Genomic DNA, 23390 nt, shown 5'->3' on the forward strand with positions numbered 1-23390 from the left:
AATACGTTGGAAGTCGAACACGAGTAATTTTGAAAAAATGTTTTGAAAAAAGAAAAAAAAAAATGTTCCGGAAGCAAGGTAACAGGAAATAAAAATAAGAAACCAAGTGACTTTTAATTTTCTTCTGTTCGTTCTCGTTCAAGGTGTTGTAGTGGTTCCACATATTTAACCAACACCCATTCTTTCAAAAACGATCTTCAGCATGTTGCCGTAGTGCTTCTTGTGGTTGCGATACGTGCTGATTTTTGCATATTCACACTTCATGTAAACGCGGAATTCTATCTCGTTGTCCGACCCAAGTTTGTGGATGACATAACTAACATATTTTCCCAGTAACCTGGTCTCAGGAGGAGCGATGGCGTTTTATATTCCGTAGAGGATCTGGTGAGAAAGGCAATTTTTTGCCTGATCCAATTCCAGTTATGCACATTGCCACCACAGGTGAATCTGTGGCTGAGTGTATCCACCTGATTGCATTTTCCACAAAGGGGTGTCTGTTTTAAACCGATCCCATATAGTCTCTCGTTGGTGCTGATGACATTATTAACTGTTTTGTACCATGCGGAAATAGCGTCTGTACGTAGCCTGGCATAGTTGATGTTCCGCCATACAGCTTTCCAGTCACAATTTGGGAATTTCGTTTCAGTTTTGTTTCTACCTTCATTTAACTTCCTTTCAAGTATGATGTCACGCGCTGTGATACGTGTGTTGCTTCTGATTTCGTCACTAAGATAACTTGCTTCGAGGAAAAAGTTCCTCACATACTGCAGACGGGCATTAATCCTTAGCACATCAATCGGTGCTTGCAGGCTATGGGGTGTCACAGCCTCAAAGAGCTTTGCGGTTATACGTTGTGGAAGTTCTCTGAGTATATGTAAAGTCCGTTTGAGGAACAGAGCAGACGCTTTATTGCGAATATCCACCAAACCGAGGCCCCCGTTTCTGACATCCAGTATAACGGTAGTCGCACCAACCCTGAATATGTCTCCTCGCCATAAATAATTGGTAACAGTGGACATGATCCCTTTCACTACTAGTTTAGGGATTGGAAATACCTGTGCAGTGAAATACGCTTTAGACAAAACGCAGGAGTTGATGAATCTGACTTTTTGCACCAGGTCCATAGTTCGATGGATGTTCTCCATTACAGCACCATGAACTTTCCTCCTAGTTTCCGTCCAGTTAAAAGCAGCCATCCTCATCGGACATGCCATTAGGGCTATTCCCAAAGCTTCATGTTTGTTGTCTTGTTTTGCCCATGCCAGTCGAAGGTGATCTAGGCCCCGTAGATTCATTTGCTGTCGCTCCCGACGCTAGACAATATCTTTGGATTTCTCTTTCCAGTGTAACTGTCTCCTCCTTATTCCTTATTACAACGCCCACGTCATCAGCATAAGCTCGTATGACAGTTTTCTCACCACTCAATGTTATACCCGTTAATCTTCCGTGGACAGTGCGGAGGAAGGGCCTTAAAGATACGGAAAATAAAAACATAGATAAGGGACTGCCCTGTGGAACCCCTCGCCTTATCTGTATGGGTTTAAATGTTTGGCCATTGATTGCTACCGAGCGAGGTGGCGCAGTGGTTAGACACTGGACTCGCATTCGGGAGGACGACGGTCCAATCCCGCGTCCGGCCATCCTGATTTAGGTTTTCCGTGATTTCCCTAAATCACTCCAGGCAAATGCCGGGATGGTTCCTCTGAAAGGGCACGGCCGACTTCCTTCCCCATCCTTCCCTAATCCGATGAGACCGATGACCACGCTGTCTGGTCTCCTTCCCCAAAACCAACCAACCAACCAACCAACCAACCATTGATTGCTATTTTCGCATTTATACCTGTTGCAATATTCCATAGCATGTTCACAATCTGGGGGTGGAAAGCCATTCTTAACAGCGTCGCAAAGAGGTATCTATGACTAACGCGGTCAAAAGCTTTGCTGAAATCTATAAAGATTAAAGCACATTTTATACTTGTCACTGAGGTAATTGCAATGACGTCTCTGTATGCAGATACACTTTCGAATATCGTTCTGGTCGGAGAACAAGATTGATGACGACTCAATATTTTGTTGGAAAAGGCAGAGAGTCTTTTGTTGATAATACGCGAAATTATTTTGTAATCAGAATTTAGTAGCGAAAGAGGCCGAAAATTGTTTAAGCTGGTTTTGCCTTTACTCTTAGGAATCAGTACTATTTTACTTTCCTTAAACTCTGCAGGGACCGGTTTTCCGGTCAGGACCTCATTCGCCATGGAAGTGATCTTGTCCCCAATTATAGACCAGTAGCGGGCATGAAACTCCACAGGGAGGCCATCAAGTTGTTGGGATGTTTAAGGGGGACTAAACAGCTAAGGTCATCAGTCCCGCCATCAAGTCCCGGAGATTTTTTGAGAGGTGAGTTACGCACTGCCTCATGCACTTCATCTTTAGTAATAGGTGACAGGATGTCAGCGTTGTCTGTTCCCGACAATTGTGGACCTGCTGCATCTTCCACTGTGGTAGGGGCATATAAGGTTTCATAGTACCTGTGGACTTCGTCCAGTATTTCTTTCTGGCATGTGAGCCTCGTACCAGTATGCGTCTGGACTTCATCAATTAAAGTTAGACGTCTGTTTTTAGCATGCCGCACCAAGTGATACAGAGAAGCTGTTTCATCTGCTACGACTGATGTGGCTTTCGATTTAATTTTGAGTCCCTCCATCTGTTGCCGTTTAATGCTTAATAGCTTGGCTTTTATTTTTTGATATCATTCAGACGAATTACGTCATCATGGGCCTGTTGATATAAGTCTCTTAAAACTTTATAATAAAAACTCCATTTTGTATTCCTCAACTCCCTGGCCTCGCTGCACTATACTGCATGACAACTTTCCGCAGCCTTGGTTTAGCCCTCCTAGTCCACCAGTCAATGACTATTGGGTGCTTGTCTACTGTGCGGAGGCACATAGTCCACGCTACTCTTATTTCCTGTTCCAGTTCTTCGTCAGCTAAAACAGAGATATTTAAATTCCATTGGACTCTGAATCGACGGGTTGGCTGTACACTTAAATTAAAGCAAGTTAAAAGTGTACTGTGATCGCTAAAATACACGGGAATAGTTTCAACGTTTAATAAATAATTTTGCAAATTTGGTGACACGTAAATTCTATCTAGTCTGCTGCGGGAGTGGCTGATTATATACGTGAACCCGACTGACGTCGGGTGCTGAAGTTCCCGCACATCCTTAAGGTGTAGATCACTTACTAACTTTTTTTAACTGTGGCGAGTAGTTGAAGTTGGGTTGTTGATCTTTCTGGTTTAAAACTCAGTTAAAATCTCCACCTAGTATAAGAGAACACGGATTTTTCCTCAATAAATAAATCAGTTCATCTTGAAAAAAACTTCGTACGATCCAATTTGTGGGAATTTCCTGATGGGGCGTAAAGCACTGTCACACCAAAAATTTTTATGCTTATGGCTCTTCCTGATTCTGATCGTTAGATTTCAGTCACCGGAATGCCTTCCCTTATAAGAATGGCTGTACCGATATTGGCTTCCGTAGAAACATTAACAATTTCAAAAAAGCCTGGGATCCGAAATTCCGTTACCACAACTTCTTGTAGCAACGCGATATCTGTCCCGGACTGGTACAAGAATTCTTTTAGTGCTGCCAATTTCAAGGGTGACTGTATTTTATTAATGTTAATAGTAGTAATGCTATAAGCTTGCATCACAGACATACCAGAAGAAGCTATTTGGGATGAGGATCGGTAATTACATGTACTAACTTCCTAGAAAAATTTGCACTGCTTTTAAACAAAGAGCTTGCGAAGAAAAGTAGCCTGAAATCCTGACAATGCATTGCTATAAGTCACTGTGGCCCTTCTCTTTCTCCTCTTCAGTGTAGGCCCTGATGACTTCATATTTAATGTTCTTTTTCTTGATGTCTTTCTTCTCTGGTGTGGCTTTCGCTTGATGACGCGTGACAGCAAGACCAGGTGTCGGTCGCAGCCGCCGGCGGTGGCCGTCTGGCTCAACGGCCGAGGCTTGCGAATCGTCGATATTTGGTTCCGGCGTGCTGTCTGTTGTGTTGTCTTGCTGGCGAGGCGGTGATGCTTGTTTATTTCCTCCTTCGGTGCGGCGTTGCGCTTCGGAGTCAGCAGGTTGTTTACTTGGTACTTCCTCGTACTGTTCGCACTGTATGGGCTGTGCACTTGATGCGGTTATTGCAGCTGTGACCTCAGGCTCAGGGTCACATTTCCGTGAAAGGTCACTACCAGCTGCGTCACTATCTGTTCGTGGCGGTATAAGTCCTTGTGCGGAAGTGGGAGCCACATCAACCCGCATTCCATCTCCTTTTTCCACTTGCAACAGATCTTCAGGACTGGGCTTCGGCTTCCTGGCAACGGGTGTTTCACAGGAAGAGTCCTCATCAACATTTTTTTCAGTGTCCTCTAGAGGACGCTTTTTAGCGGGAATCTCGCTGTCACGGGACGGAATTTCAGCAGTCAATGCAGGTTTTAAAGACGGAAAGTCATTAACATTAAGTGCAACATTTTCAGAGGCAGTAACAGGATCCACGACAGCCGCCGGCTCTGTTGTATTACTGGCTGGCAACAAATCGTTGAGTGTTAATTTCCGGCGTTGCGTAAGGTTATTTGTAAGCACAAAAACACGGCGAGGGCAGTCCTGACGGAGGTGACCAGACTCGTTACATACATGACATGTAGGGGTTTGCCCTGAGTACATAACATGCGCCTTGTGCCCGTCAACAAAGATGTGGGAGGGAATGTTTGCCTTCACTTCCATCTCCACGGAGCGAATGCCGTTATAGCACTGCAGCTTGAAATGCGAAGCCCACCTTTCGTTGACTATTTTCCTGACAACCCCATACTTTGAAAGGACATCTTTAATTTTCGAGTTGTCTACCTCTATGGGAATATTCAAAACCTTAACATTCCAAATTACAGACTCGGAATTCCGGAGTTTGACAGTACTTTTAGTACCATCACGGTGTATAAATTCCGTTTCCTAACCAAATTTTGCCAGAAAGCGGTCTACACCATCGCAATCGTTAAACTTTACAAAAATGCAGTATTCATCAGAGTCTAGCTGCATGGTATGAACGGATTCAGAATGAAGGCCAATTACCTCGGTAATCCAGTCGTGTATCTCAAGTGCAGAGGGCTGTACTCGACGGGTGTACTTGTCGAAGGTGAAAATCACGGGGTTTTTTCTCACGGAGTTTGCCATATTGTTCTCGTAAACACTGAACGTTCACGGAGCAAACTTGAGGAGCGTGCGACCGCTGCGACAGCTAAAGCCAGACTGCTGAGCCACCGAGGACACAGAGGATAGCGCGACTGCAGGGATTTATCTCTGGCACGCCTGCCGCGAAACCCACATTCTCAACGTATTCTCCCGCGCTACATTCGTAGTGCCCCCGCCCATTATACTCATTACTCGCGGCGCGTTGCCGATTCCCGTAAGAGTTCGGGCACTGTTTGTGCAGAAGAAGAATATGGTCATGTAGCCGGTGAGCCTCAATCATATATATACTAAGATGGTATCTGTTCTTTCGTACATGTTCCGAAAGAACAGACAACATCTTAGTATATACAGGGTGTTTCAAAAATGACCGGTATATTTGAACGGCAATAAAAACTAAACGAGCAGCGATAGAAATACACCGTTTGTTGCAATATGCTTGGGACAACAGCACATTTTCAGGCGGACAAACTTTCGAAATTACAGTAGTTACAATTTTCAACAACAGATGGCGCTGCAAGTGATGTGAAAGATATAGAAGACAACGCAGTCTGTGGGTGCGCCATTCTGTACGTCGTCTTTCTGCTGTAAGCGTGTGCTGTTCACAACATGCAAGTGTGCTGTAGACAACATGGTTTTTCCTTAGAACAGAGGATTTTTCTGGTGTTGGAATTCCACCGCCTAGAACACAGTGTTGTTGCAACAAGACGAAGTTTTCAACGGAGGTTTAATGTAACCAAAGGACCGAAAAGCGATACAATAAAGGATCTGTTTGAAAAATTTCAACGGACTGGGAACGTGACGGATGAACGTGCTGGAAAGGTAGGGCGACCGCGTACGGCAACCACAGAGGGCAACGCGCAGCTAGTGCAGCAGGTGATCCAACAGCGGCCTCGGGTTTCCGTTCGCCGTGTTGCAGCTGCGGTCCAAATGACGCCAACGTCCACGTATCGTCTCATGCGCCAGAGTTTACACCTCTATCCATACAAAATTCAAACGCGGCAACCCCTCAGCGCCGCTACCATTGCTGCACGAGAGACATTCGCTAACGATATAGTGCACAGGATTGATGACGGCGATATGCATGTGGGCAGCATTTGGTTTACGGACGAAGCTTATTTTTACCTGGACGGCTTCGTCAATAAACAGAACTGGCGCATATGGGGAACCGAAAAGCCCCATGTTGCAGTCCCATCGTCCCTGCATCCTCAAAAAGTACTGGTCTGGGCCGCCATTTCTTCCAAAGGAATCATTGGCCCATTTTTCAGATCCGAAACGATTACTGCATCACGCTATCTGGACATTCTTCGTGAATTTGTGGCGGTACAAACTGCCTTAGACGACACTGCGAACACCTCGTGGTTTATGCAAGATGGTGCCCGGCCACATCGCACGGCCGACGTCTTTAATTTCCTGAATGAATATTTCGATGATCGTGTGATTGATTGCTTTGGGCTATCCGAAACATACAGGAGGCGGCGTGGATTGGCCTCCCTATTCGCCAGACATGAACCCCTGTGACTTCTTTCTGTGGGGACACTTGAAAGACCAGGTGTACCGCCAGAATCCAGAAACAATTGAACAGCTGAAGCAGTACATCTCATCTGCATGTGAAGCCATTCCGCCAGACACGTTGTCAAAGGTTTCGGGTAATTTCATTCAGAAACTACGCCATATTATTGCTACGCATGGTGGATATGTGGAAAATATCGTACTATAGAGTTTCCCAGACCGCAGCGCTATCTGTTGTTGAAAATTGTAACTACTGTAATTTCGAAAGTTTGTCTGCCTGAAAATGTACTGTTGTCCCAAGCATATTGCAACAAACGGTGTATTTCTATCGCTGCTCGTTTAGTTTTTATTGCCGTTTCAAATATACCGGTCATTTTTGAAACACCCTGTATATAGAAATATTAAAAGTTTTGGCTGGTTTCTTTGTCTAGGGGCTGGGATACGTAGTTGCCGCATTACAAGCCAAATACTGCTGAGTCTACAGTATACAATATCAATATACACACGAATCGAATGGTCGAAGGTTCCTATCACTCGGCAATTGTGAATTTTGAATGTAACATAGAAATTTATAAATGAAAGATTGCAGTTAAATAAAATCTGCAGATACTATTTTTAACGACTTTAAGTGATGAGTACGAAAGCAGAAGTACCTTTAAGAATGCCGCTCATTACTGCAAAACACTTATTGGTTATCGATGGTTCAGCAATTAAATAAAATATAATTTGAATAACAGGGAGACAATAGATTCCTACTTCACGTAATTAGTTATGAACAACAGCATAACCTCGTGAGATATTCACTTCTAGATGCATACTACGTCTTCACTGCAGAAGCCATGGAAGTCGCACAAGTGCAGAAGCCGGCACTACGAAATATTTCTATCTCCCGCGACCACGCACAAACTGCTCAATACTCCCCAATCATTTCCTGCGACTGCCCGTCGCGCCTTCCCGTCCAGCACTCCCCTGTGTCCCGTGCGACCCGAAGCTCCTCCCCCACTTCCATCCAATCTCTCCATTGGCTTCGGTAGTCGCCTACTGTAGTAACGAGCGCTGTGATTGGCTAGAGCGCTCCCGCCTTGTCTCCAAGCCAACGCACACTCACAAACATGTTGAAACACATACGAAATACTGGATTTACATTTAAATGACTTGAAATTAAATAAATATTCCTACGGCTGGACCATAAACGCGCTCTAACACACATATTTAATACATAAACAAATTAAATAAACATATATCAAAGGAATAGAAACAAAAGTAGGCCAGTAGCCTAATGACTCAGAGATTCCTAAAACACAGTAAATATTTGACCAATTTCTTCATGAATAGCACATACTGGATATAGACCAAGACGTACATGAATAACTACATTTATAAGCATGGTGCTTTTTTCGTGTAATTGTGGAGTACTTATCGCCTGATACCATCAATAATGACCTCCAATAACTCATCTACTATTAAAGATACATGCCTGTAATTCATACCAATTTAGGTTTACACTAATAGCTTTCTAAAGACACGTCGATCGTCAAAATCGGATGACCCGTTTAGGTTTTGGAAATTCGCTGCTGGGTGTTACTTATATAATTTACAATGAGATACTAAACTTTAACCTAATAAAGATATTGAAAATCTAATTAAACCACCAGAATCGTCGCGCAAATAATGGTAATGCATATGTATCTTTTTGAGGTATCATGATTCCTCCAGCTATTATTCATTTCCACATGAACTGTGAAATGTCTGCCATTATGGTTTCACGAAGTCCGCCATGTTTGGCATTCCCGGCCTACAAATCTCCTTCATCGACACAGCGTCAACATGGAATTCCCAGCCACACGGTTGGCCTGGATCTCGCACTGGGGCTGCCCCTCTTGCTCCGGCTGACGTCCGGCACCACGCAGTTGCTGAGGAGCTCCGGCTTGCCGACCGGCGGTCCGTGCAGCCACGCCAACTCGGAACTTACAATATTTTCATGGCGCCACATCTTGCCCGTTACCTCATATAGTGTAACGATCAACTACCGCGCTACCCTCTGTAAATTGAAATGCAAACGAACTTCTCTATCTCCACAACAGTGCAAGGTCTCACACAAGGCTGCACACCCGAGAGGAGCTTATAAAAACTCACTGGACTCTTCTCCCTTATCCACCCCACAGCCCGGATCTCGCTACTACCGACTTCCATCTGTCTGGCCCAATGAAGGATGCAGTGAGCAGGAAGGAGTACACGGATGATGGGGAGGATACTGATACGACAAGACGTTGGCTGCAACGTCGACCAGTAGATTGGAACCGTATGAACTTAGGGGTGCATGCCACAGCTGAACTCGATGTCTCTCTGGTAGTGCTGGCCAGTTGCGTTTCTCAAAAGGTGTGCACTCGCTGTGTTCCTCGGCGCGTCTGCACATTCCAAGTTCCATCTGTTTGGTTGAATGAAGGATGCACTTCGCGGCATACAGTACGTTTATAATTGGGAGGTTACAGATGCAGCAAGACTTTGGTTACGACCATTAGAGTGGTACCAAGCGATCACACAGGCCTTCCCATTACAGTGGCATATGGTCGTCGCATTGAACTGAGATTACGTTGAAAAATAGGGTTTTGTAGCTAAAAGTGTGGTGAATAATATAGTGTATTGGAATCCTGAATAAATTCGACCTACTTTTAACCCTTTCGGGACGCAAGGCCCGTAAACATGGCCCGACGTGACAGTCGCTATGGGACGCGAGGCCCGTATACGTGGACCGATTGTCACGTCACACACCCAGTGCTGTATCTAGGGACTGACTTTGAGTATCGACACGGGACGGGGCAATCCTGACAAAAGGGTAACCGTTCTGGCTAATATCAGTTGGCGAACGTCAGCGCTTACTTACTGCATGTCATCGTAGCAAAGAAAAGAGGAGAGACACCAGAGAGTCATGTGCAGTTTCGGAAGAGTCTCGTCAAGGAGCTTGTGGGCGAGGTCAGGGCTCGAGGAAGAGGCCACGCTCTGAGCATGGTGACCTACACAGGATGGACGGCCTGTACCAAGCTATCGCAAGAATAGACACCGGAAAACTGTGTGACTGTGTCGTTTGTAGTGATCGCTCCAAGCCAGGAGGGTGAAAACGGTTCCCTTTTTTTTTTTTCTGCGAAACTTGTCTGTCCAACCCTTCTCTTCATCTGCCTGAGTGCTTCAACAGGCATCACAAAGTAGCAAAGTACCGAGAGGACTTGTAAAGTATGGTTGCCTATCGAAAACTCGATATGCAAAAGTTGTAAAGTTTGTTTTAAGCAAATTTTATGAAATTTTGTTGTTTATTGACGTAAATTAAATTTTTCTTCGCTCAAAATGGACTTTTTATTTTTCTTCCCACGCACGTATGTCGTTTTAAAGCTAAAACTTTAAAGACTAAGATACAACTAATTTCAATAGGTATAATTCAATGCTTCACCTCACAACTAAAAAAAAGTAACAAAAAATCAAAATTTTCATTTTTTCTGTTTTAACACCACCGCCAAGTCAAAAATTGCGTTATATGGAATAATGAAAACAGTATGCCGGTAGACAGCGTGTTTTAAGCTACATTTACAAAAAAAAAAAGAAATAAATTACACCCGTAAGTCAAACATAAGCGATGAAAGAAACCAAGGGATATGGAACCCGTACAGCGCCGCCGAATCGCTCCGCTTTGAACAAACGCGCTCCGTCCCGAAAGGGTTAAAAGAAAAAAAATGTGTCGCATTATTTATTGAACGCCCCTCGTAGCAGTTCCGATTATGTGTTGTGTACCAACTGACACAACGCAGTCAGTAACCCCAGGTAATGGGCATGTACGAGGAGAGCGACGAATGTAACATAGTCACGTTCATACTCTTCGGAGTCTCCACACATGAGCATCACGATGCTCTTATCAGAACAAGGACTCGTCTGAGAAATCGATCTGCTGAAACTCCTGTGTAGAGTGTTGTCGTCATGCACGACCACTGTCGCCGCATCTCTCTCTGCTTCCGGACCAATGGAAGCCGCCACTAAGGTCCTCGTACTGACCGTCGCCTGATACGCTACTTACTTCTGTGGCGAAGGACGCAGGACACCTCAAGCCATGACGTGCACTAACTGCCGTCTCAGTGACTACTGCTGACGTAGACACACTGAGGTGATAAAAGCCATATGATACCACCTAGTATGGTGTCGGAATTACTGAGCCATGGTGCTTCCGTAGCCATCCACAATTGCGAAGGTGTTGCCGGTGCAAGGATTTTGTGCACGAGCTGACCTCTGGCGCCTGTCTGATAAATGTTCAATGGGATCGACGTCGGGCGATCTGGCTGGCCAAATCATTCTGTTGATCTGTCCGGGATGTTCTGCAAACCAGTCGCAATCAGCTGTGGCCCCCTGGCATGACTCCGTTGTTTCTAAACATGGAGTTCATGAATGGCTGGCAGTGGTCTCCAAATACACTAACGTAACCATTTCCAGTCAATGACAGGTTCAGTTGGCTCAAAGGAGCCAATCACTCCATACAACACACAGCTCACACCATTATGGAGCGACCCACTAGCTTGCACAGTACCTTGTTGACAACTGCGGTGCTTGAATAATATTGATAACAAAACTGGGGGCTGTATTTAGATCCAAAAGTCATCTTCAGGCCCCAAACGTAAACTGCCATGCACAACCGTTTTCATGAACAATGAACAAAAATGGTTCAAATGGCTTTAAGCACTATGGGACTTAACATCTGAGGTCATCAGGTCCCCTACAACATAGAACTACACTACTGGACAATAAAATTGCAATACCAAGAAGAATGCAGATGATAACCGTGTATTCATTGGACAAATGTATTATACTAGAATTGACATGTGCTTACATTTCCACGCCGTTTGGGTGCATAGATCCTGAGATATCAGTACCCAGAACAACCACCTCTGGCCGTAATAACGGCCTTGGTACGCCTGGGCATTGAGCCAAACAGAGCTTGGATGGCGTGTACAGGTACAGCTGCCCATCCAGCTTCACGCGATACATCAGTTCATCAAGAGTAGTGACTGTCGTATTGTGACGAGCCAGTTGCTCGGCCACCATTGACCAGACTTTTCAATTGGTGAGAGATCTGGAGAATGTGCTGGCCAGGGCAGCAGTTGAACATTTTCTGTACCCAGAAAGGCCCGTACAGGACATGCAACATGCGGTCGTGCATTATCCTGTTGAAATGTAGGGTTTCGCAGGGATCGAATGAAGGGTAGAGCCACGGGTCGTAACACATCTGAAATGTAACGTTCTCTGTGGTGAAAGGTAGTGATTGATATCTGGCATTCTCAGCACACGGTCACTGTTGATCTCTAAATACTGAATTCCCCAGCGATATCCGAAACGGGATGTCCCATACTTGAAGCCCAAACTAACATTCTACGTTCAAAGTCTGTTAATCCCCATCATGTGGGCATAATCACGTCGGAAAGCTTCTCACGTGAGTACAAATGACAGCTCCATCAACGCACTCGCCTTTTATACCTTGTGCAAGGGGATACTCATTTAATCTGTATACAGGGTGGTCCACTGATAGTGACCAGGCCTAATATCTCACGAAATAAGCATCAAACGAAAAAGCTACAAAGAACGAAACTCGTTTCAGTGCGGACGGTATTTGCTTCGTGATACATTACCCATGTTAAAATGGACAGTTTACCAATTGCGGAAAAGGTCGATATCGTGTTGATGTATGGCTACTGTGATCAAGATGCCCGACAGGCGTGTGCTATGTTTGCTGCTCGGTATCCTGGACGACATCATCCAAGTATCCGGACCGTTCGCCGGATAGTAACGTTATTTAAGGAAACAGGAAGTGTGCAGCCACATGTGAAGCGTCAATCACTATGTGCAACAAATGACGATCCCCAAGTAGGTGTTTTAGCTGCTTTCGCGGCTAACCCGCGCGTCAGTAGCAGACAAATTGCGCGAGAATCGGGAATCTCAGAAACGTCGGTGTTGAGAATGCTACATCAACATCGATTGCACCCGTACCATATTTCTATGCACCAGGAATTGCTTGACGACGACTTTGAACGTCGTGTACAGTTCCGCCACTGGGCACAAGAGAAATTACGGGACGATGACAGATTTTTTGCATGCGTTCTATTTAGCGACGAAGCGTCATTCACCAACAACGGTAACGTAAACCGGCATAATTTGCACTATTGGGCAACCGGAAAATTCACGATGGCTGCGATAAGTGGAACATCACCGACCTTGGCGGGTTAATGTATGGTGCGGCATTATGGGAGCAAGGATTATTTCCCTCATTTTATCGATGGCAAACTAAATGGTGCAATGTATGCTGATTTCCTACGTACTGTTCTACTGATGTTAATACAAGAAGTTTCACTGCATGACAGAATGGCGATGTACTTCCAACATGATGGATGTCCGGCATACAGGTCGCGTGCGGTTGAAGCGGTATTGAATACCAAATTTCATGACAGGTGGATTGGTCGTCAAAGCACCATACCGGATCTGACGTCCCCGGATTTCTTTCTGTGGAGAAAGTTGATATTTGCTATCGTGATCCACCGACAACGCTTGACAACATGCGTCAGCGCATTGTCAATGCATGTGCGAACATTACGGAAGGCGAACTACTCGCTGTTGAGAGGAATGTCGTTACATATACTGCCAAATGCATTGAGGTTGACGGACATCATTATGAGCATTTATTGCATTAACGTGGTATTTACAAGTAATCACGCTGTAATAGCTTGCGTTCTCAGAAATGATAAGTTCAAAAAGGTACATGTGTCACATTGGAGGAAGTGAAATAAAATGTTCAAACGTACCTACGTTCTGTATTGTAATTTAAGAAACCTACCTGTTACCAACTGTTCGTCTAAAATTGTGAGTCACGTGTTTGTGAGTATTACAGCGCCATCTATCACAAAGCGGAAAAAGTGGTCCAACTAAAACATTCATATTTGTTTACATACTACACGAATATGTAATAAAAATGGCGGTTCCTATTTTAAAAAAACGCAGTTGATATCCGTTTGAGCTATGGCAGCGCCATCTAGCGGGCCAAAAATAGCGCCATCTGGTTTCCCCCTTCAAGCTAGAGAAGTTTCGTTCTTTGTAGTTTTTTCGTTTGACGCTTATTTCGTGAGATATTTGGCCCGGTCACTGTCAATGGACCACCCTGTATATGCATATCGCCATCACCTCTGTGTAGTACTAGCTAATAAAATCTTGCCTAAATTGTGTACATGCATGAAGATGAGTGAAAACATTGAAACATCTCTGTGAAGTCGTTTCATAAGTCGCCTGTCGAATTCTGTGCAACCTATTCATTTTACTACCTGATTTTAGCTCAATTCATGAACTCTTCCAGAAAGACTGAGCACTCAAACAAGGCCTATTGATTATTATATGTGTGTTTTAATGTGGGTTTCGGTTTTGTTTTGTGGGAATCGCTGAGTTGGTCATCGTCTGCTGGGAGCAGACGATGTTGTTTCTCGTTCAAAGTAGAGCACAGGATGACCAACTTAGGTCTCCAATTCATGAACAGAGAGGTTTCCCCTTCTTAGTCGACGGCTGTGTCGAAAGCTGTATTTGTGTGTGAGGTTGGAGGGCTACCCTTCTGCTAGCTTCCGCTGCACGAGGAGCTAGGTAAGAGGAAGGGGCACTCTTCGGTGGACGCTTGGTGAGCACGGATCGTAGCTGTTAAGGGGGGTTTCAAGTGATAGGAATCAGGTTGAGTTAGGACTTCGTTATGTTTAACTGGGGAAATACTTAAGAACTTTAGCTAAACTGAAGCGTGTGAAGCGAGTTATTTTTTAAAATGATTTTTAGTCTTATATATTGTGGAAATTGCTTTTGTCTGCGTGTGCCGATTTTGTGCCACGTGTTTGGCAATCAATGACCCTTCTGGTTCACCACGACACCACAATAGGCTTTGTTTGAACAGTTTGCTTGTTTAATGAGCTACAATTTCTGCAAGAATATCTGTTCTTTCGTGCGCTTTCTACAAAGCAGCACAACAGTTTGAGTCAGAATGCACCACGTGCTCTAGTTCGGCCGTTTGCAAGCAGCAGACGCAGTTAATATGTTAAATAATGATCGCACAGCCTTGTGCATTGGTTAAATCTCTGTCCAGAATAGAGCATGCGTATAATCGTAATGCAGATCTCACTTAGATATTGTTACGGTATTAACGCAAAGGAGATGATAGTATAATTGTCTCCCGCACCCGTCTGCTGTGTTTCTTCTTGCTCTAGTTAAATTGTGCTGTGTTTCATTCTCACGTAATTCTTACTTAAATATTTCGAGTCACGCATCAGTTATGTGTACTTAGGATGTGCAAGCCAATATTTAGTTACAATAAATAATCTACGTTAAAGATAAATTCTTTGGCGTCGATCTTACCCCCTTACTCTGATTTCCAATCCTGTATTAATCAAGTTGCTTCATGAAACTTCCTGGCAGATTAAAACTGTGTGCCCGACCGAGACTCGAACTCGGGACCTTTGCCTTTCGCGGGCAAGCGCTCTACCATCTTTTTTGTTTTTTATTGAACAAACGGAGAGTACATATATACATACACCAAGCAACAGTTCTTCAAGGTACCAGTTAAACATATACAAATGAGTGTTAGGTGAACAAATTATTAGAATAACATTAAATACAACAAAATATAACACATCCTGTTTTCTTTGTTTTTTTTAATAATTTGTATTGAACAAACTAAAAGTACATATATATTCACTATGCAAGAGTTCTTCAAGGTACCATTTAAAAAATACAAACGACTGTTAGTTAAACAAAAAAAATATTAAAAAGAAAAACATTAAATACAACAAAATATAACATATTCTGTCTCCTTCCTTTTTTTTTTTTTTTGGTCGATGCATGAGAACGAGGATAAGGGTGTTGTATCATGTGACAGGTAGGCATGGTACACCCCAACTTTGAGGGCGGTCAAGGAAGACGCTGCGGAGATAACCGGCAAAAGTTTGTCGGTAAGATGGTTTTCGGGTGAGGGTGCTATGCGCGGTCACAACTTTATACCAGAAGTCAAGGACTGTATGTGGACCACTCTGAAAGAGGTATTCTAAAGCCTGTCCCCGAAACCAGATGAGGGCATGGTGCTTAGCAAGAGGGTAGTGAAATGTCTGGGGCAACAACAGGAAATCCGGGGTTACCGTCGTTGGCGGGGCACGGAGGTAAAAGCCCACGATTCGTTGGATGAGGAGCCATACGTTTCGTTTCAGGGGGCACGTAAGACGATGCTCGTCGGTGTCTTCGAGCTGACAGTCAGGGCAGAGTGGGGAGGTGGCCAGTCCTATGCGATAAAGTTGACTATTAGTCGGGAATTTTCCATAGACTAAAATATACCAGAGTGCAGACACAGACGACGGTAAAAAGGGTGCATGCACACACCCCCAAACCGTGCGCCAGTTAATGTCAGGATGCTGTAGCACCATGGGGTCGCAAGGGTTGGACAGCATAAACAAACGATAATAATCTTTTGTACGGGGACGACGGGTGACTGGAAGATCGGCCCGAACGTAGCTGAGTTCTATGAAACAATTGGCGACGTGGTACAATAATGGAGAAATAGGTGCCACATTGATCGGTGGATCGAGAGAAGCTGGTCGGAGGATATCTAAGAGACTGCGTGTTAAGGACGGGACCGGCCCCTGTCAGTGCCGCAACAGAGTGTGGACAAAGAGTGCAGAAGATCGTGCCCGCACGTTGACGAGTCCGAGGCCACCTTTTGCGGGAGGCAGTGTTAGAGTGTTGTAGCGGACTTTGAAAAGTGCCCCTGCTGACACGAAATATCCAAAGGCTGATTGGATGCGGCGGCCAAGGAGTGACGGCATTGGGAGGATCTGGGCGACGTGTACCAGTTTAGGGGCGACATACATGTTGACATAGGACACACGTTGGAGTTGGTTTAAGTTACGGTGCACCTGACCGCGGACATGGTGCCGAATCGACTGCAAAAGCCGCCGGTAAGCCAGGGCCACTGTGCGGTGTGTGGAGCTCGTAAATTCGATACCCAAGTAACGAAGGGTGGCACTGACTGGGAGTGGGGTCGGCACCATAGCCGGGAGGCCGCGCCCAATGTGCATCATAGTCGATTTACGGACGTTAAGAATGCTACCAGAAAGACGTCCATACTGGTGGATCCATTGGATGGCGTCATTGAGTTCCGTGGAGGAGCGAGTGAGAAAGAGGAGATCGTCCGCATAAGCCCTACGGTGAAAGGTGTAGTCACGCAAAGTGAGCCCCTGCAGTCTAGAGGTAAGTCCAGTGATGAGGGGCTCAAGTGCAATGGCATATAATAAAGTAGACATAGGGCATCCTTGAGGCACAGAGCGGCGTATAGGAATCGGTCCTACAAGCCTCCCATTGACTTGTACCATCGAGACCGCGGGAAGTAGTAACCGGCGAATGGCATCGACAAAAGGCAATGGGAACCCCATACGTGTCGCCACCATGAGGAGGAATGGGTGCCGAACGCGATCAAAGGCACTCGTGAAATCGACGGATACCAGTGCTGCACGAAGGCGACAAACCGACGCCAGTGCAATGAGGTCACGGCATTCTCCTAGGGCTGTTTGTAGGGTGGCCCCACAACCACGTGCAGTCTGGTCAGGTGAAAGGACCGTAGGTAAGACGGTACGTAAGCGCGCTGCTAAGAGCCGTGCATAGATTTTATAGTCTGCATTCAGTAGTGTAAGGGGGCGATATGCAGAGACATGAGACCCTCCCTTCGGTTTAGGCACAGGTAGAAGAATGCCAGTGACGAATTCAGGTAGAATTGAGAAGGACGGAGTAAAGAGTTCCTGAATCATTTCCGTCCAGCGAGGAAGCATTAACGTGGTGAACGCCCGGTAAAACTCCACTGGGAGACCATCTGGTCCGGGTGATTTGTTCTTGGCCCCTTTGTTGATCGCATCTACCACCTCTTCTGCGGTGATTGCAGACATCACGGACGTTGACTCCGCTACGGTGAGGGTCCGATCAGGGGAAGGACGGAGATCATCAGGAATGGGCGTCGCCATCGGTTCATCATCATAAAATTGGCGATAATGTTCAGCAAAGGCAAACACCACTGCCGCCTGTGTTGTGTGGTGAACACCATCGGAGGTCGTGATGTTGGGGACGAAAAGTCGACGTCGACGACTATGGTCGGATGCGGCATGGATTGTGGATGGGGTTTCGTCGTGGAGGAGGTCTTGTCGTCGGGAACGCACCACGACATCATGCAGTCGTGCACGTTGAAGAGAGAGGAGACGAGCTTTAGTACGCTGTCGTTCCCTATGGGTGTCAGGTGATGGAGGGAGCGCATCGAGCTCACGGAGGACGGCGTAGTGAAAATTTGTGGTGTCTCGATGCCATGCTGCTGCTTCCTTGCTACATTGTATGAAGGCCTTTCTGATTGCAGGTTTGGCACATTTGAGCCACCAATGGAACGTGGATGTGTACTGCGGAAGGCGTCTTTCGCAAGACGCCCATGTAGTGGCAATACATTGTCGGCAGTGTGGATCATTAAGGAGGGAGGTATTAAGCTTCCAGTAACCTCTGCTGCGCCACACTGACTGAGGTGGCAGAGCCAGGGAACAAATGACGGAGCAGTGGTCCGAAAATGCAAGGGGCCATCGTTCAGCTTGGGCGACTTCATTGCCAAGGTGGGCAGAGACATAAAACCGGTCCAGTCTGCTGCTCGCAGAATGTGCTGTATAATGGGTAAAACCGGGGGTATTGCCATGAATTTTCTCCCAAACGTCCACTAGATGAAAATCTTCGATTAAGGTGAGCAGCGCCGGGCATGGCGAATAACCAGGCATTTGGTCCTGCGGATGGAGGACACAGTTGAAATCGCCTCCCATGATAAGGTGATCATAGCGTCCAGAAAACAGGGGCGCCACGTCATGTCCGAAGAAAGTGGACCGCTGCCGACGGTTCGTGGAGCCAGACGGAGCGCAGATATTGATGAAGCGCGTGTCGAAGATGGTAACAGCCATGCCTCTTCCACAGGGAAGGATTGTCGTGTCCTTGAGTGGGATTCCTTCGCGTATGTAGAAAGCCACTCCACGCCCTGATTGATCACATGTGGACGTGTATGAGTCGTAGACGTAGACTGGTGGTAGTGTGGCAACGCGTACTTCCTGAAGAAGGGCGACGTCGTCGTCAGAGGCCCGAAGCATGTCACATAGGAGTTGCAGCTTGGGTGCAGTGCCGATCATGTTGATGTTCAGTGTGGCAAACCGGTACGTTTGTTTCAGTGGTGGTGGACGCGCATCTACCATCACCAAGGGAAGTATGAGGAGGGCACCGACAGGAAGTCCCGTCCCATCAGCTGCAATGCCTCGCTTTTGATGTTAACAGGCAGCCTTGTCCGGCGGAGGCAACTCATCCGGAGGAGGGGGCGTATCTTCGTCAATGTCGTCGGCCCATTCTCCTGTGCCGTGGGTCTGTCCAATGTCCATGGGAATTGCGTCGTGGTGAGAGAGATCTGGAGTTGTCGGCGGGGAGACAGGCGTCTCAACCGGCGCACCGATCGTTACATTGTGCGTGGCGACCTCCATGGTGGTCCCGTCCTGCGAAACGTCTTGTTCATCTTGAAAGTTGTCCGCCGACCTCTGTGTGGAAATGTCGGCTGGTTGGGTGTCGTCTTCGTCGTCGCGGGTGGCGACGCTTTGAGAGCCCGTGGGTGAATGGCGACGTGTTTGCGCCTACGTGGCGAGCGTTGTTTGCGCACGTGTTCCTCAGTGTCGGACGACGGCAAGGAGGAGCGTCGACCTGGTTCGAAGGCGTCGGTGGGTACAATGAAATGGTCAAACAGGTGTGAAAAAGTACTGTTCTCCTCAGCGTTCGGTGCGGGAGCCTGTTCGGCGGCAAGGTTGTCAGGTGGGACGTCCGCACTGGGACGGTGGGACGTGCCGATTGGAAGGACCGGGCGACGGACTGGACGAAACTGTAGACGTGGCGAGAGCCGCTGCGTAAGTGACCGGCAGGGTGGTCATCGTGGGTGTGACGGACGCTTCCGACAACGGGAGCTGCGCGACACGTCGTTGAATGCATTCAGACCGTAGGTGACCTTCTTTCCCGCAACCGGAACAGGTCCAAGGTTGGCCGTCGTACATTATAATGGCACGGCAGCCTCCGATACGTAGATAGGAAGGCACGTGTTTCTGCAACTCGATGCGGACCTGTCTAACACCGTTTAAAACTGGATAGCTTTGAAATTGTACCCATCGTTCTGCAACATGTTCCAGAACGTTGCCATAGGGACGGAGCGCCTCGATGACGACGTCTGGAGGTAGTTCGAACGGCAGTTCGAAGATCCTTATCGTCCGTGTGCCGAGACCTGCGTGATCGACGGTAACGGATCCGACGTTGCCGTCGGAATGACAGAAGCGCAGTCCACGTTTTGCCTCTTGAAGCACCTTGTCGCACGCCGCATCGTTGATCATTTTGACGTAGACGGTACTGCTAACTATGGACGAGTGGATACCAATTAGATCCGTTGGTGATATTTTAACTTCATCGCGAATAAATCGTTCTACCTCCAGGGCCTTGGGTCGGGCGAAGTCGGAACAAAAGTTGAAACGTAATGTCTTCTTCCGATAGTTGTGCGCCATGGTGGTCTAGAAGGGAAAACGGCACTGACAGCGGCCGAAGTAAACACAAACACACCGTGCGCGCCTCGCCCGCAGCGCTCTGGCGCGTGACCGCCTCGCAGCATTGCCGGCGGCAGACTATCCATCTGAGCTACCGAAGCACGACTCACGCCTTGTCCTCACAGCTTTACTTCTGCCAGTACCTCGTCTCCTACCTTCCAAACTTTACAGCAGCTCTCCTGCGAATCTTGCAGAACCAGCACTCCTGAAAGAAAGGATACTGCGGAGACATGGCTTAGCCACAGCCTGGGGGATGTTTCCAGAATGAGATTTTCACTCTGCAGCGGAGTGTGCGCCGATATGAAATTTCCTGGCACGTTAAAACTGTGAGTTCGAGTCTCGGTCGGGCACACAGTTTTAAGCTGCCAGGAAGTTTCATATCAGCGCACACTCCGCTGCAGAGCGAAAATCTCATTTTGGAAGTTGCTTCTTGCACGACACGGAGTGCTATTTATCTGGCTGCTTGAAGAAATTTGCGTACTTGTAATTAAATTATTAAAGTAATTACACTAATATTTTCCAGCTCCGTTTTATTTTGTAAATGGTTAGGAAGGGCTTGGGCTGGTGGCGACCCTGAATTTCTCAATTTTTATCATTATTTGTGTGAGAAAAGCAGCTAGAAATGCAAGTAACGCATATGGCTCGACGAGAAACGTCGTAAAGATAGTAATACGTTACAACGTTTTGCAGGCCGCACTGACGTGTTGATAGCCTACAAGACCCTCCAGTATCGGTCCATCGGGGCGCGTGCCATGCTTCGCCTGATAACGACCTGGATGCTGGGAGGCCGGAGCCTCGGGTACGAGGGATGCGACGACGGCCTGGCTGCTCTCGCCGGCCTCACTGACACCACGGCCAACAACCAGCTCGCTATGGACCTCCCGTGCTTCATCGCTGCCGACTGCATAGACTCCTGCTCTGCGTCGGGGTACGTACGCCACTGAAAGCCCCAACCACCAATCTTACATCTGCTACTCTTGTACTCTTCTTACATTTGTTCTTACACTGCCATTCACTTTTCCTATACCTCGAGACAACATTCCATTAGAACTACTGACGGCCTTGGGAGAGCCAGTCATGACAAAACTCTACCATCTGGTGAGCAAGATGTATGAGACAGGCGAAGTACCCTCAAACATCCAGAAGAATATAATAATATCAATCCCAAAGAAAGCAGGTGTTGACAGATGTGAAAATTACCGAACTATCAGTTTAATAAGTCACAGCTGCAAAATGCTAACGTGAATTCTTTACAGACGAATGGAAAAACTGGTAGAAGTGGACCTCGGGGAAGATCAGTTTGGATTCCGTAGAAATGTTGGAACACGTGAAGCAATACTGACCTCACGACTTATCTTAGAAGAAAGATTAAGGAAAGGCAAACATACGTTTCTAGCATTTGTAGTCTTAGAGAAAGCTTTTGACAATGTTGACTGGAATACTCTCATTCTTTTTTTTATTTTTTTATTTTTTTTTAATTTCATTTTGTTCGTTTTCTTTCGTTGTATATGATCGGGGCGGACGACGTAAGACACCCTTTTAAGTTCGTTGTTGATCTATTAACTCAGTTTTTTTATTACAGAGGGCGGCTAACCCTGTGACCGATTCAAATTCTAAAGGTGGCAGGGGTAAAATACGGGGAGCGAAAAGGCTATTTACAATTTGTACAGAAACCAGATGGCAATTGTAAGAGTCTAGGGACACGAAAGGGAAATAGTGGTTGGGAAGGGAGTGAGACAGGGTTGTAGCCTCTCCCCAATGTTGTTCAATCTGTATATTGAGCAAACAGTAAAGGAAACAAAAGAAAAGTTCGGAGTAGGCATTAAAATCCACGGAGAAGAAATAAAAACTTTGAGGTTAGCCGATGACATTGTAATTCTGTCAGAGACAGCAAAGGACTTGGAAGAGCAGTTGAACGGAATGGACAGTGTCTTGAAAGGGGGATATAAAATGAACATCAACAAAAGCAAAACGAGGATAATGGAATGTAGTCGAATTAAGTCGGGTGATGCTGAGGGAATTAGATTAGGAAATGAGACACTTAAAGTAGTAAAGGAGTTTTGCTATTTGGGGAGCAAAATAACTGATACTGGTGGAAGTAGAGAGGATATAAAACGTAGACTGGCAATGGCAAGAAAAGCGTTTCTGAAGAAGAGAAGTTTGTTAACATCGAGTATAGATTTAAGTGTCAGGAAGTCATTTATGAAAGTATTTGTATGGAGTGTAGCCATGTATGGAAGTGAAACATGGACGATAAATACTTTGGACAAGAAGAGAATAGAAGCTTTCGAAATGTGGTGCTACAGAAGAATGCTGAAGATTAGATGGGTAGATCACATAACTAATGAGGAAGTATTGAACAGGATTGGGGAGAAGAGAAGTTTGTGGCACTACTTGACTAGAAGAAGGGATCGGTTGGTAGGACATGTTCTGAGGCATCAGGGAATCACCAATTTAGTATTGGAGGGCAGTGTAGAGGGTAAAAATCGTAGAGGGAGACCAAGAGATGAATGCACTAAACAGATACAGAAGGATGTAGGTTGCAGTAGGTACTGGGAGATGAAGAAGCTTGCACAGGATATAGCATTGAGAGCTGCATCAAACCAGTCTCAGGACTGAAGACCACAACAACAACAACAACAACATTGTTTGTTCTCTATCAATATCTTTCATTTGCCAACTATGCCTATCAGTAGTTAGTGACTTCAGTAGTTAGAATCTTTTATTTAGTTGGCAGTATTGGAGCTCGCTGTATTGCAGTAGTTCGAGTAACGAAGATTTTTGTGAGGTAAGTGATTCATGAAAGGTATAGGTTATTGTTAGTAAGGGCAATTCTTTTGTAGGTATTATTGAAAGTCAGATTGCGTTGCGCTAAAAATATTGTGTGTCATATTAGTGTTGATCAGAATAAGTAAAGAGTAAAATGTCTGAGTACATTTACTTCTGCTCAGCT

The 23390-nt window shown here is 46.0% G+C and overlaps 1 protein-coding gene across 1 annotated transcript in view; it reads left to right on the top strand.

The window, feature by feature from the left end:
- Positions 1-23390, top strand: part of LOC126210220 (uncharacterized) — a 107011-nt gene that overhangs the window by 7131 nt on the left and 76490 nt on the right. Inside the window, exon 2 of the mRNA XM_049939401.1 lies at positions 21128-21365. Within this exon, the coding sequence (XP_049795358.1) occupies positions 21128-21365 (238 nt within the window). The remainder of the gene's footprint in view (positions 1-21127; positions 21366-23390) is intronic.

The sequence above is a fragment of the Schistocerca nitens genome, chromosome 10 (assembly GCF_023898315.1).
Source record: "Schistocerca nitens isolate TAMUIC-IGC-003100 chromosome 10, iqSchNite1.1, whole genome shotgun sequence".
NCBI lineage: Eukaryota > Metazoa > Arthropoda > Insecta > Orthoptera > Acrididae > Schistocerca > Schistocerca nitens.